Source organism: Mobula birostris, chromosome 10, assembly GCF_030028105.1.
Source record: "Mobula birostris isolate sMobBir1 chromosome 10, sMobBir1.hap1, whole genome shotgun sequence".
Classification (NCBI taxonomy): Eukaryota; Metazoa; Chordata; class Chondrichthyes; order Myliobatiformes; family Myliobatidae; genus Mobula; species Mobula birostris.
The window spans coordinates 68214667-68230474 of NC_092379.1; the positions used below are offsets into that span (position 1 = coordinate 68214667).

A 15808-nucleotide genomic window follows, 5' to 3' on the forward strand; every position below is an offset into this window, starting at 1 on the left:
AGGGTTCTGATTTTAATCTTTGTAGCTATTACATGCATAAGCCTAGGTAGAATTTATTCAAAGTATGTCCAGAATATAATTACCACACAGGACACTACAATGTGGCAGCAATCTGAAATAGAATGCAACTGGCTTGATATCTGACTTTGTATGATAAAACTACGCTGCAAAAGAAAATTAAAGAAATTAGGCCCCAGTAAGTTACATTTGCACATGTTTTAATCATGTTATTTTTTTAGGAACATAGTTATCGACCAACAATACACACATTTGGAATTGGTAAAATAATTGACGTACAAAGTATATCACAACACTAATATTACCCTACTGTTCAAATCTGTAAATAAGCAAAATCGTTCAAGCAGCACATCACACAAACCGATCTTCCGTCCGTGGACTCACTTTACACCGCACGCTGTTGGAGCAGTGCTGCCAGGATAATCAAGGACACGACTCACCCAGCCAGCAGACTTTTCGTCCCTCTTCCCTCCAGGAGAAGGTTCAGGAGCTTGAAGACTTGGATGGCCAGATTTAGGAACAGCTTCTTTCCAATTGTGATAAGACTGCTGAACGGATCCTGACCTGGATCTGGGCCGTAACCTCCAAATATCTGGACCAGCCTCTCGGTTTTTTTGCACTACCTTGCTTCCCATTTTTCTATTTTCTATTTATGATTTATAATTTATTTGTTTAATATTTACTCATTTTAACTATTTTTAATATTTAATATTTGTAATCCAGGGAGTGTGAAGTGCAGAATCAAATATCGCTGTGATGATTGTACGTTCTAGCACCAATTGTTTGGTGGTAATAAATTATAAAGTTTAAAAAAAAGTATAAAGAAAGATGCTCCCACAAGTTACTCCCAATGCAAGCAGCTATAAGACCATAAGACATAGGAGCAAAATTAGGCCATTTGGCCCACTGAGTGTGCTCCACCATTCAATCATGGCTGATCCTTTTCCCCCTCGTTCACTCCACTCACTGGCCTTCTCCTCGTAATCTTTAATGCTAGTGATTGCATAACTGTGTTGAACCCAAGAAAGATACTCTGAGATGTTAATGTGCAAGAACTAGAAGCTGCTCAGCCTTTCCTTTGCTCAGTGATGACTGATATGTGTTCTCATGACTCCTCCTTCCTGAAGTCCAGTTCCTTGGTTATGCTGGCATTGAGTGTGATGTTGCTACCTTCTGAATATGGCTTCTTCCAAGATAATTTTTCTCTTCTTTGATGGCACGAACACACAATGCTGGAGGAACTCAGTAGTGCAGGCAGTATTTACGAAGAATAAACAGTTGCCATTTGGGCTGACGCCCTTCATCAGGATCTGATGAAATCAAAAAACGTCAACTAATAATTCCTCTCCATAGACAGTGCCTGGCCTGCTCAGTTTCTGCAGCATTGTGTGTGTGTTACTCTGGATTTCCAACATCTGTGGGATCTCTTGTGTTTTTGATGGCACAGCCCCGAGGGCGAAAATGGTGTAAAGCAGGTGCCACGACGTCTCTGCTGGAGACTGCCTAATTCCTCTAAAAACTGAAGTACAGGAAGAAAGCATGGGAGGACTCAGTGCGTGTTCCTTAACATCCATGTCATAATGTCTACTGTTTACTTCAATTGTATCAAATTAATTACCAAGAAATAAAGTAGTTCAGTTTACTTAATACTTTTCAATATTTTACTCTGTATTCTTACATTGATTCGACAATATTTTCTTATGTTTTGGTGATTATAGTCAAACAAAGATGACGTTAATTCACACTCTACAGCACTGAAGTTGATTTCTGTGTCCATCTGCTATCTAAGGAGGAATCATTGGAATGTTTGAAAAAAACTTTTTCAAATGAAGTTCAATTGTCTTGGAACTTGAAATTTCCTTCTCACTGTAGTGTTTGCCTGATTTGGTGAGTATCTCGCTCACCTGGCTTTCATTTCAGTTTTTGAGCAACGAGAGCATTTTCTTTTATTGTACACCCGGTGGGCGAGGGAATCCATGAAATGAGTAGCTCAGCTAGAAGCAAACAATTTGTTCATCTGTTTACCACAGAGTTTCTATGGGAGAACAGCCACAGAACAGACATGACAAGTAAGCGTTTACTTGGGCAAGATCTTTTCAGTCCTCAGTTTTCTACTGACAAAAAAAATCCAGCTTAATATGGATGATGCAATATACAGTAATATAATTCAATAATACTGGACTTGCAGTTCAAAGGACTGAATGTAATTTGCACAATCACAAATGGTGTATGTTCAATAAAGTCACAAGAGTGAGTTTCATTTTTGAAATGGTTTGGAATAGTTTGAGATATTGGATGTGACACAGCACTGGTATCATCCAGAGCCATTTCCTCCAAGTGATCACCAATGATGAGTTAAGCTCAGTTGAAGAGAATACTGTTTGAGCATAATTTACAGTCACAATGAAGATGGAAAGTTTTATGTTATATTATTTCAATATTATTCAATTTATTCTGTCATCTTGCAATATTTTCTATTCCTTATGATTCATTAATGTATTAATAAACTTATAATAACCCTGACTTGCTGTGCTGTATGAGTAATAAACGCCAACTAGAAGTGCTCATACGAAACTCACAGAACCTGCAGAAGGGAGAATTAGACAATTGTTTGACTATTTTAAATGAGATCTAAATATGCAAGCCCTTCATTGTTCCTGGATCTTGACATAAGCCAAATTTTTAATGATATTTGTTTTAATTATTTGGAGGTTCTCTTGAAGGCAAGTGAAACTGAACCGGTTGATAAGCACTGAACACAGGCAGTAAAAGTCTTCCCGATAGTTAAGATCAGAGGTTAGAACAGTTGGCTGGGGTGGAACTTGATATTTCAACCAATGATTTACAACATCTCAATTGATACAGGCATCTATACACTGCACTCAGTTATCAGCTATCATCTGGCCTGTGCAGTTCTTTCTTAAACAAGTAATTGGCTGAATAATGTAAGGTGCTTCTGATTATTGCCTTGCAGCCCACTCAGCTGTGCCTTCTATAGGCCAACATTTATTGGGTATGTAGCCCCCCTGGCCAGCCTCAGGGTCACTCAACTTGCTGTCGTCTAGGTAAATAGTTTGTGTGGATGCTGTGTGATGTACCCCACCCCACCCAAATAACAGACAATAGACCAGATACGATTAAATAAATTACAGTTTATAGATATTACTGGAACTATATAATTAATAGAGAATAAAATATAAAAGGAAAATAAAAGGCACCACACTTATCAAAGTTCAATCTCTTCATGCACAAACAGTTGGAGCTCAGGACCCTCCTTTGCTCTGCAATCCCCTCAGACCACCTTGACCTGCCGCCTGGGACCAACAAGGTGGGCGACAAGACGCTCCACACGAGTCCATCTCCATTTCCTCTCCTCGCCGAACACCCTGGACCTCGGACTCCTGCTCAGGGTCCAACCTTGTTAGCGGACTCACAGCACCTGCTCCATCCTCTGTCTCTCTCTCCCGCCTTCTGCCCAAAAACCCGCGCATACAATATCTTACAGACAAACAGAAAGCATAACAACTATCCCAATTGGTTCATTTGTCCTCTTTTCAATAGATAATCCAAAACAAACTGCTTGCGGGAGGACTTTCTCAGCAGTTAACATAACAAAGAAGCCCTTTCAATTATAACGTAACAAAGAAGCCATTTTAATTAGACTATGCAGCAACAAAAAAGAAGAAACCCCTTACAGGTACATCCTTTATGTACACCTCTGAAGGCAGATATAGTTTAATTTTAATGTTTAATTCATGGAACAGCACTCTGTTAATCTTGCTCTGGTTTTCCACAAAGCTGCAGGTAGGAACTCCGTACCCCGCCCCCAGGTATTGAATCAGAAATATTTCGAGGAATCCATGCAGTAGAAGTGAACATTATTGAGTAGAATTACAACAGGATTTGGTGCTTGATGTAATGTCATCAAATTATTAAGCATGATACAAATTCACTGGGTCGATACATTTACAGAGCAGTTAATCAGTTTTAAAGGCAACTTTCACCACTCTCTCTGCATTCTCTGTAAGATCCTTCAGTGCAGCACTCAGTATCTTGTACGTCATGAGAAATGATGAGCCTGCTCCAAAAATGGAGCCAATGACAGGGACAAAGTCGAGAGCGAATTCCAGGGCTGAAATGGTAACAACAGCAACCCCCCAACCTAATCTCACAATTACATCTGGAGTTATTTCCCCCAGCAATGGAGCTTTTACTGTCGCCTTCAGGTCTTCCACAGGTTTTCCTGCTCTGTTGGCCAGTCTTTGAAGAGAAGCATCATCCAGACCCAGGCATTTCCGGAAGTGGACAATGGCTCCAATCACTATACCAATATCACAAGCAAAAGAGAAGCCGGGAACTGGGACCGTTCCCAATCCCCCAGAGAGTGCTGCAAACATCCAGACATGTTTTTTCAGAATCTCATTTTTCCTCTGAACTATCTCCACACTTAGATTTGGAAGGGCCAGGACAAAGATCCTTTTCTTTACATTATTTAGATCACCTTCGAGTCCTTCATTTAACCGAGTGAAATCAAAATGATCCGGCTCTAAACTGGATATCAGGAACACAGTTGGATCTGGAAACCCTGACTCTACCAACCTCCTGACAGTGTCACTCCGCATCTGTTCCAGCTCTTCTTCTTCATCAATAACCACCTTATCTTTCCTCATGGAATAAAGATCAGCATCAATCTTAGAGCGGACAAAATAGAATTGTTTCCCCAGCCGTTTAATCTCTTTGGCAAGTTTTACATCATTTTCTTTGAATCGAACAGTGGAGATTATGATAAAGAAATCAAATCTTTTGAATTTCATTTTTGTGAGATATGTAGCTGCTGGAAATAGTGTAGTTCCCATCCCTGGTAGGTCCCAATAGCGAACATTGGGCAGAGTGGGATGTGAGTATCCGGTTGGCTCCTTTGTTGTTTCTGTGGTCCCAACTTCAGCTGCTCCCGGATCATTGCTCCGAAGTCCTCTCATGGCATTGATGAAGGTGGATTTTCCTGTACCTGTTTCTCCCGTCACTGCGATGTTAAGCTCTGTTTTGTCCAGATCAGTTACTTTTTTGTCTATCAGTGGTTTAACTTTTTCCACCCCACCTGTTTCAAAATCAGACTTCAGTTTGCTCAGTTCTTCCTGTGTGAAGAATGAGGGGGTCTCAGTCTCTTCCACCTGTTCACTGAAAGAAAAGATGTTCCATTAAAATTCTCAACTGAAACAACTTCCATTTATATTTCATAGCATGGCATTCACAGAACATCCTCATGTCAGTCCTTACTTTCAATGGTCTAAGTGCTCTTTGCTATTACAATTTGCTATCCAACAGCTATCTATAATTTGTTATTAAAATATGCATAAGGATAAGTAGTCACAGGAAAGTACAGGACAGAAATAGGCCTTTCGGCCCTTCTAGTCCATACCCAAACCGGTGAAACTGTCTACTCCCATCGACCTGCACTGGGACCATAGCCCTCCATACTCCTATTATTGCCGTACCAACTGAAACTTCTCTTAAACGTTAAAATTCTGAGATCACAAGCACCACTTGTGTTGGCAGCTTATTTGACACTTTCACAACCCTCTAACCAGTTAATATGCTTTGACTTTGCTTAAGTCCCACTGATTTCACTAATGGAGCACTAGATGTCAACCTGTTTGTCTGCAGAGTAGCATCTTCACATATTTCTACCATTTTATTCCTGTTTATCAATGTTACTTCACCATGTAATCTCCTGTCAGCCCAACAAGATTGTCTAACTCTTTGCTGCCCTGAACTGAAATTGCAAGTGAAGTTGGTGCAGGGTGATTGGTGCAATGAAGCCCTATATTGTGAGGGGTGCTAGTAATTGTTTGCTAGGGTGCTGAAGAGGAGTGGTTGTCAGAGGTTCCTATGCAGATGATGCGTCTCTCTGCAGCGTGGTGCACCAATGGAATGGAAACAGCACATTTCAGACCCAGCATTCTTCAATTATTGATTCGATCTACCATGGTCAAAAATCTAATATCAGCACATGCAGTTCTGAATGATGCTACACAGCTAGACAGTTGTGTGTGGGGGGGGATATAAACAGTTTCTCAGAACATGTCCATCCTCAACCATTGTGAGTGCTAAAGACGTGGCTGAAGTATTCACAAGCATGCTGTTCATTATCCAGGACTGTGCCACCACAGAACCTAGATCCAAAGACTTCAATTCACTCTACATTATTGATTTATTGAGGTACAGGACAGAAAAAGACCTTCCGGCACCCAGCAATCTCCCAATTTAACCCTAGCCTAATCATGGGACAATTTACAATGCGACTTCTGCCTGTGCTCAATGGAGTAACACATAAATTTTGTGGCTGCCTTTAATTCCTCCTTTTCCCCAGTCTAAACCTTGAATTATTCAACATTTATGTTTTGGATCTTAGAGGGTAATAGTGGTCATTATGTCGTATCCTTTAAGAAGTGGAAAACAGCCTTTTGAACCCGGCAATGGAAAGGAAAAAACTTCGAAAGGAAAATCAGAAGATATGCCTGCCTGGGCTGAGCATTTGGAACGTACGTTGATGGCTCTCAATAACAAAATTGATGATAACATTTCTGAGTTGAAGTCGTTTCGACAGAGTTTACAGACTTTTGAGGAAAATATTCTTTCCTTGAATACTGAGTTTAAAGAATCGAAACGTCAGATTGCGGATATTTCAACCTGACTGGAACAGGCTCAACGCAAAATTGTCGATTTAGAGGCAAAGTCTCGTCAAAATAACATTCATATTCCAGGTCTTCCGGAACACTCTGAATCTGGGAATCTATTGGATTATTTTGCCAATCTGTTTCAATCTCTGTCCCCGGATATTCTATCTTAGCCTCCTGAGATTGAAAGAGCTCACAGAATTTTTACTTCGTTAGGTAAAGCTCGACCAATTTTAGTCAACTTTCTTCACTTTAAAGTTAAAGATCAAATCATAAAATGTGCAAGAAAGCAGAAGGTTTTAAAATTTAATGGTTCCGAGACCCAGTTTTATGAAGATTATCCACGGGAAGTTATGGGACAACGGATCAGATTCATATCGGTCATGAAGATCGCTTCCGAAAAAACTCTTCTTCCATCTCTGAGATATCCAGCGAAACTAAAGTTATTTCCTAAAGACTCCACCTCTCGTGTCTTCTTGGATCCCCAAGCGGCATTGGATTTTGTCAGTTCTATTGTGAAATCAGCTGAAGTATGAAGGATATTAAAGTCTCCGAATAATTTTCTGAAAGAAAACAGGTTTTGAAGATTTTGGTATGCAGAAGATATCTTTTGTTTGATGTATTACTTAAAGAAGAGATGGCCTTCTTGGTTTGATTAAAGAATGACTTTTTTTTTAAAAACGGTTTAGTATACGGAGTGAATTAATACAGCGGATAGATTGTGAACTGGTTTGATTATCTGTTTCTATTTTACTTTTTTTTTATTAATTAAGTGATAGTTTGCTTGCAGTTTATATAGATTTTTTTCTTATAATATGGAGTGTTTAGTAATAGATAATTAGCTTTAATTCTTTTGTTAAATAAGGTAGTAAGTTAAAGAATAATGGCGCTGATTTTCTCTCTTTAGAGATTAAACTGTTTAGTACTGTTTTGGTGTCTTTGGAGACTGTCTCCACATTCCTTTAGCCTATTTTCATTGATTAAGTATAAACATTTTTTTTTCTTTGCTGGGCTTTTTTATCTTAAGGTTATGTATTTTCTTTGTAAGGGGGAGGGGGAATTGGGAGAAAAAACTTTTAATCATTATTTAAATTGAGCAGCACGCGGAATTCCGTTCTTATGTCTTTTCTTGGGGATGCGTTCCGGCCTTTCTTTCTTTTGCCGGATTTCCTTCTTTGAGGATGGTGGGAGGTTTGGGGGTATTTCTGTATTTTGGGGTTTATTGTGGGATTTTTTCTTTCACACACACTTTTTGTATTTTTTCCCATTATGGAGTTCCGGAGCATGGCGTTTTCTATTTTGTGATATTCATCACCGCCATCTTTGATTAGCCCGCGATGGTATGCATGTATTGTCGTGTTTAAGAATAATATCCAATGGTACTTAAACAGATAAAGGTTATTAGTAGGAATGTACGTGGCTGGAATCACCCTATTAAGCGAAAGAAGACACTTAAAGTTTTTAATCGATTCCAGCTCGATATAATTTTTGCTCAAGAAACACATATCAGAACGGGCGATCAAAATAGATTTTTTAAAACATGGAAGGGCCTTCAATACCATCCTAATAGTCAAAATAAGACAAAGGGAGTATCTATTTTTATTAAATCTAATATTTTATTTATTCAAGAAGACATTGTTTCAGATAATAATGGTAGATTTTTAATTATTAAAGGAACAATTTGTAATAGAAAAATTGTCCTGGTTAATCTATACGGACCTAATATAGATAATCCTTCTTTTTGTAAAAATGTATTTGATTTATTACCAGACTTAAATGAATATATGCTGTTGATGGGAGGTGACTTCAACTGTTGTTTCAACTCTTTGATTGACAAAAGTTCAACCAATTAGCAGCTTCCGAGTCGTTCGGCAACACTTATTAATTCCTGTTTAACTGATTATGGTTTGATAGAAATCTGGAGAAATTTACATCCTAATGACAGAGATTATTCTTTTTATTCATATGTTCATAATAAATATTCAAGAATTGATTATTTTATAGCTGATTTCCGATTTCTGTCCAAAGTTCAGAAATGTGAATATGATGCTATTGCAGTCTCAGACCATGCACCTTTAAGCTTAACTTTTGAGTTAAATGATGTTAGTAATGTAAACTTGCCCTGGCGCTTTCCAGGAAATTTATTACAAAGTTCGGACTTTGTTAAATTTATAGAGATTCAGATAAAAGATTTCTTTCTTTTTTATAATACGGGAGATGTTTCGAAATTGATTATATGGGATACACTCAAATCATTTTTGCGAGGTCAAATAATATCTTATTTGGCTAAACTTAAGAAACAGACTAAAATAGAGTTAGATAGAATTTCCAAACTAATTAAAGATCTGGATAATACTTATGCAGTTTCTCCTAATGTTGATTTATTTAAATAAAGGGTTGAACTTCAATCACAATATAATTTACTATTAACTCATCCTATTGAAAGAAATTTGCTTAAATTAAAAAGTCAATTTTATATGTTTGGAGATAAAAGTAACAAGCTATTAGCATCTCAACTTAAAGCAATTAGAGCTAAAAGAAAATTTTAAAAATTCGTAAGGGAGATGATAGTTTAGCTAGTAATTATGAAGATATTAATACAATTTTTCAAGGCTATTACAGTGAACTTTATAAATCTGTTTCCAGCTGACCCTTCTAATATGTATGCCTTTTTACAAAAGATTGATTTTCTTAGAATATCTATTGAAGATCAGCAAATTCTTGATGCTTCTTTCACTGAAAAAGAAATTCAGAAAGCTATTCTTTCAATGCAATCTGGTAAAGCTCCTGGATTGGATGGTTTTACTGTCGGATTTTATAAAAAATTTGAACATTTGCTTACTCCTTATATGTTGGAAATGATTAAAGATTCTTTTCTGTCAGGAGAGTTAACTTCCACATTTTATGAAGCTTCTATTTCTTTAATTCTTAAGAAAGTTAAAGCTCCTACTGATTGTGCTTCATATAGACCTATTTCATTATTAAATGTGGATGCCAAAATTCTTTCAAAAATAATGGCTAATCGGATGGAGAATGTACTAGCTGAAATTATTTCTCAGGATCAAATGGGTTTTATAAAAGGCCGTTATTCTTTTTCTAATACTTGGAGATTGTTAAATATTATATACTCATCCCTCTCTAAGACCCCCCAATGTGTTGTTTCTCTAGATGCTGAAAAGGCATTTGATAGAGTTGAATGGAAATATCTATTTAAAGTTTTAGAGGCATTTAGCTTTGGTACTAATTTTAATAAATGGATTAGATTGATATATAAAAGCCCTATTGCCACTGTTATCACTAATAACTGTAGATCCCACTTTTTCCGAATTTCCCGGGGTACGAGACAAGGATGTCCATTAAGTACTCTGTTATTTAACTTGATGTTGGAACCCTTGGCTATCGCACTTCATGAAGCTAAAAATATTCAAGGAATTTCTATAAATGGGACTATTCATAAGATCTCCCTTTATGCGGATGATGTTTTGGTTTATATTTCAAATCCTAAAGAATCTATTCCTAGCTTATTGAAATTACTAAATGAATTTGGATTGTTTTCAGGACATAAATTAAACCTGCATAAAAATGAATTATTTCCTTTAAATGATTCCACATCTATATATGGTAGTATTCCTCTAAAAGTTACGGATTTAAATATTTAGGTATCATCACTAAAAATTACGGAGACCTTTATAGAGCTAATTTAGTTCCCTTAGTGGATTTTATGAAGCAATTATTTTCTAGATGGAATCCACTTACACTTTCGTTAGCAGGTCGAATTCATGCAGTTAACATGATGATTTTACCAAAATTTTTATATGTATTCCAAAACATTCCTATTTTTCTAACTAAGACGTTTTTTGATCAGGTTGACTCTATTATTTCATCTTTTGTTTGGAATAATAAAAGACCAAGAATTGGAAAATGTCATTTACAAAAATTAAAAAAGGATGGAGGTCTTACTTTGCCTAATTTAAGAATGTACTATTGGGCGGTTAATATACATTATGCATGTTCTTGGTTATATTGGACTGATAAAGAGAAACGACCATCTTGGGTTGATTTGGAATTGAAAATAGTGAAACAATTTCATTTAACTTTGTTATTAGGAGCTCCTTTACCTGTACAATTAACCAAAATTTCTATACTAAATATAAATCCTATCATTAATCAATCATTACAAATTTGTTATCAGTTTCATAAGTTTCTTAATCTTAAAAAAATTAACCTCTTTCCTATAATTTATCGAAACTATTTATTTAAACCTTCACTTAGTGATCTTACCTTTTCTCATTGGAGGAATAAAGGATTTTATTCGTTTATGGACTTCTTTCAAGAAGGTCGATTGATGTCCTTTGAGAAATTAGTAACTAAATACTCTTTCTCATACTCACACTTTTTGTAATGTCTTCAGGTCAGACATTTCTTACAAGAATATTTAAGTAATTTTCCATATATACAAGACTCTGACCTGTTAGACATTATTTTATAAATGAACCCTTTAGTGAAAGGCTTTATTGGGATAATTTATAATTTACTATTACAACAGGATAATTATCCTTTACTTAAGATTAAGCAAGATTGGGAAAGAGAGCTTAATATGACCTTGATAACAGAGGATTGGTTGCGAATTTTGAAACTGGTTAACTCTTCTTCGATTTGTGCCAATCATTCTCTAATTCAATTCAAAATTGTACATCATTATTATTTGACGAAGGAGAGATTGTCTAAAATATTTCCTAAAGTAAATAGTCAGTGTGATAGATGCAAAACTGAGATAGCTACATTGACACATATGTTTTGGTTGTGTTCTGTATTGAAACAATTTTGGAAATGTATTTTTTCTACAATCTCTAAAGCTTTAAAAATCAATTTGCAACCTAATAAATTGACAATTTTGTTTGGTATAATTCCTCAACATATTCACAGTATTTCTATATCTGACCAATACTTAATTGCATTTGTCACATTATTGGCTAGAAGGGCTATTTTATTAAAATGGAAAGATGCCTCTGCTCCCACTTTGATACAATGGTTCTCTCAGGTGATGTTATGTCTTAGTTTGGAAAAAATCAGAAGTCGAACTTTTGATCCTAATTTTGACTTCGAGAAAAGGTGGGGTTCTTTTGCCCGTTATTACCATTTGACTTGAGTTAATCCAGATGGTCCTTCTCTGATGCTTGGTTATATGGGTTCAGTTGGCGGTTTGATGTCTTTTTTTTATGGAAGCTTGTATGGCGCATAGCTCCGGGTTTGTGCACTGTTGGTGTAAACTCATGTAGTCACAGGGAGAATGTACAAAGTCCTTACAGGCAGGGGTGGGAATTGAACCCAGTTCACTGGTACTGTAAGACGTTATGCTAACCACGACACTACAATGCCACTCGATACTAACAAACGGAAGATACAATACTTAAGATGCAACATAAAGGCAATAGGACCAGGCAACTTCCAGAATAGAGTACAGAAGACCTGAGGTCTTTCAATGCAGGCATCTACACGTCAAGACGTAACATTGCTCAGGTGTCAAATCTAGTGCACCTAATCTGTCGACACAGAAACTTCAACAGAGCAATGGGTCTCGTCATCATCAGGTTCTGAAGAATCACTTACTCACATGCACACCTATGCCTAATTTGGACAATTTGATTTTCAAACCTTTGCTCAATTGTGGACATGAGAGCTTCTTCCCATACATAATGAAAACTGTCTTTGATCCCAGGCGAAAGCTTCACTGAGTCACACTATTTCAGTAGGCACTAAGAAGAATGCATACCAACAGTTAGTGATGTAGTCCATATAAACAAGTTTGGAATAGCAAGAGTGAGATTGTGCAGGGGGTGAAACCACTAAAAATTCCAAATCTCCTTGCGTGTGAGTTTCAGGTAGAGTGCTGTTGTGATGGAAATGAGACAGATTCTTTGCGTCTCAAAGGCAAGGATTCTGGACACACAGTTTTAACAATAAGGAGTTTATTTACAAGGGGAGAAGAGCTTGGGGACAACACAAGTGGCTACAATATTCACACAAATGCGCTTAGAAACATAGAAACATAGAAAGTAGGTGCAGGAGTAGGCCATTCGGCCCTTCGAGCCTGCACCGCCATTCAGTATGATCATGGCTGATCATCCAACTCAGAACCCTGTACCTACTTTCTCTGCCTACCCCCGATCCCTTTAGCCACTAGGGCCATATCTAACTCCCTCTTAAATATAGCCAGTGAACTGGCCTCAACTGTTTCTTATGGCAGAGAATTCCACAGATTCAATACTCTCTGTGTGAAGAAGTTTTTCCTCATCTCGGTCCTAAAAGGCTTCCCCTTTATCCTTAAACTGTGACCCCCCCGTTCTGGACTTCCCCAACATCGGGAACAATCTTCCTGCATCTGGCCTGTCCAATCCCTTTAGGATTATATATGTTTCAATAAGATCCCCTCTCAATCTTCTAAATTTCAGCAAGTACAAGCCTAGTCGATCCAGTCTTTCTTCGTATGAAAGTCCTGCCATCTCAGGAATCAATCTGGTGAACCTTCTTTGTACTCCCTCTATGACAAGAATGTCTTTCCTCAGATTAGGGAACCAAAACTGCACACAATACTCCAGGTGTGGTCTCACCAAGGCCTTGTACAACTGCAGTAGAAACTCCCTGCTCCTGTACTAGAATCCTCTTGCTATGAATGCCAACATACCATTTGCCTTTTTCACCACCTGCTGTACCTGCATACCACTTTCAATGACTGGTGTACAATGATACCCAGGTCTCGTTACACCTCCCCTTTTCCTTTTCTTTTTCAATCTTTTTATTAGATTCATAAAAATAAACATAACATAGTAGTAATACAAAGTTGTTGGGAATACATTGTTATAATTAACATGAGTGATTATCAAACCAGATAACACTCAAATGATAAAACTCCCAATCATGTAGGATACAAATGAATAATATAAAACAAAGAAAAATATCGAAAAAAAATTATGAAAAAGGAAAAAAAAAATAACCCCCCCCCCAAAAAAAACTAATCTGAATGGAATTAATCAACTAAACTAAAAAAAAAAGAAAGAAAGAAAGACCTGGGCTGTTTTGTAACATCGTAAAAAAAGAGAGAAAAGAAAACCTGAGTATTGACGACTCCGTTCCTCTCAACCAACATTACAGAGAAGAAAAATTAAGTTTGGAAATGGTCAAATTACATCATATGAAAATGCTGAATAAATGGCCTCCAAGACTTTTCAAATTTAATGGAGGGGTCATAAAGAATACTTCTAACTTTTTCCAAATTTAAACACAACATAGTTTGAAAAAAACAATGAAATATGGTAGTAGGATTAATCTCTTTCCAATTCAGCAAAATGGATCTTCTAGCCATTAAAGTAAGAAATGCAATCATCCGATGAGCTAAAGAGGTTAAATGATTTGATTCTATCATTGGTAACCCAAAAATAGCAGTAATTGGGTGAGGTTGTAGGTCTATATTCAAAACCATTGAAATAATATCAAAAATATCCTTCCAATATTTATTCAACAAAGGACATGACCAAAACATATGAGTTAAAGAAGCTATCTTGGAGTGACATCTATCACATATAGGATTTATATAAGAGTAATAACGAGACAATTTATCTTTGAACAATGAGCCCTGTGCACTACTTTAAACTGTATCAATGCATGTTTAGCACATAGAGAAGATGAATTAACTAATTGAAGAATTTTTTCCCATTTTTCAATCGGTACAGTGATCTTAAGTTCTCTTTCCCTGTTAGAGTGGTTTTCTTTTTGGGTAGATGATTTGTTAACACTTAAATGACTTTGGCCACCAGACTTCTATTTTAACTATTTGACAAAGGACTGTGGATTGAGTCCACCACAATGGGCTTCTGAAAAGGTGTAAATACCAGACGCTTCTGGTGCCTGATGCTGTAGTTTGGAAGACAGTCTTATCTATACATTATAAATATTAATTGTCTTCTATGTTAGCACGTAAAATGCCAAATAAATATATTGTAGGCTTAACTTACATTCCTAAAGGCTGTAGATACCAACCCAGACATGTTGCCATCAGGAGGAAATGATGGTGTGAGATTTTGTATGTAGCTTCAATAGGAAGCATTGTCTATGCATTGTCTGTAACTTTTTAAGTAACGATTGCCTTTGTGTTTAACATATAAGTATCGAGCCCACATTTAGCTAGCAGACCTTTCTACGGAAAGCGTCTCCGTCCATAAGATGCCTGCTGTACCTTGCTGTGTCGAATAAAGAAGTTGCTTTGTATCTACCAGTGACTGTCTCTCCGGTAATTTCATCCACGCTACAACATTTGGTGTCAGAAGTGGGATACTTCGTGACCCGTCGTGTGGCCAGCGTTCCTAGCAGTCTAAGTTGGTGAGTATTTTTCTAAAATAACACTCACACTTGGATCTGTTCAGTCGGTGGTGCACGGGTCACGAGGTAATCACGAACATGGAGAGCTGAACTGGCAGATATTAAAGTAGAGTGTGCGTGTGCATATATGTTTATGTAAGTGAGGAACCTTTGCATGTTAACTTGGTGAGAGTTGGACCACCAGTTGCGAAAGGTGGCAACCAACGGTACGGTTCGAGACGTCAGCGTGGGGGCGTGTATACTCGTTCGGGGAGCTGCATTTTAGTGTATGCGTGTGCAAGTTTGATGCAAGGGAATACAGCAGGCATCATGAGTTCAGGTACCCAAAGGTGGCAGATTGTGGAATACATACTCTGCAGTTTTATATTTTGCGTAGTGTGGGAATTAGTGTGGGGTTTTCTCAGGGAAAGGTTTTACCCAGAGAGATCTACCAGAATGGCACCTATTGAGGTCAGGCAACGTCAGGTTGAGAACCCTGATGATCTGAGTCAGCCCTTGACCTTGATTATGACTATTCATAAGCCCTTCACCCCAGGGGAGAAACAGAGCATTTTGTCCGAGTTGCCCCCACTTAAAGTCGCCTGTGGGAATTCAGAATTCTAGCGTAAGCTCAAGGAAATGGTTGAAATTCACCAGATGCACCCTAAAGATATACATGTGTTATTGAAAGCCAAGTGCCCGAGGAATATGTGGGACAGGATGGCCCAGGGGGTATGAGATGGTACATGGACAACTAC

At 37.4% G+C, this 15808-nt stretch overlaps 1 protein-coding gene across 1 annotated transcript in view; it reads right to left on the reverse strand.

The window, feature by feature from the left end:
* Positions 1-3150: 3150 nt before the first annotated feature.
* Positions 3151-15808, reverse strand: part of LOC140204085 (interferon-inducible GTPase 5-like) — a 43988-nt gene continuing 31330 nt past the window's right edge. The window contains exon 3 of the mRNA XM_072270405.1: positions 3151-5196. Within this exon, the coding sequence (XP_072126506.1) occupies positions 3996-5196 (1201 nt within the window). The 3' untranslated portion in view covers positions 3151-3995. The remainder of the gene's footprint in view (positions 5197-15808) is intronic.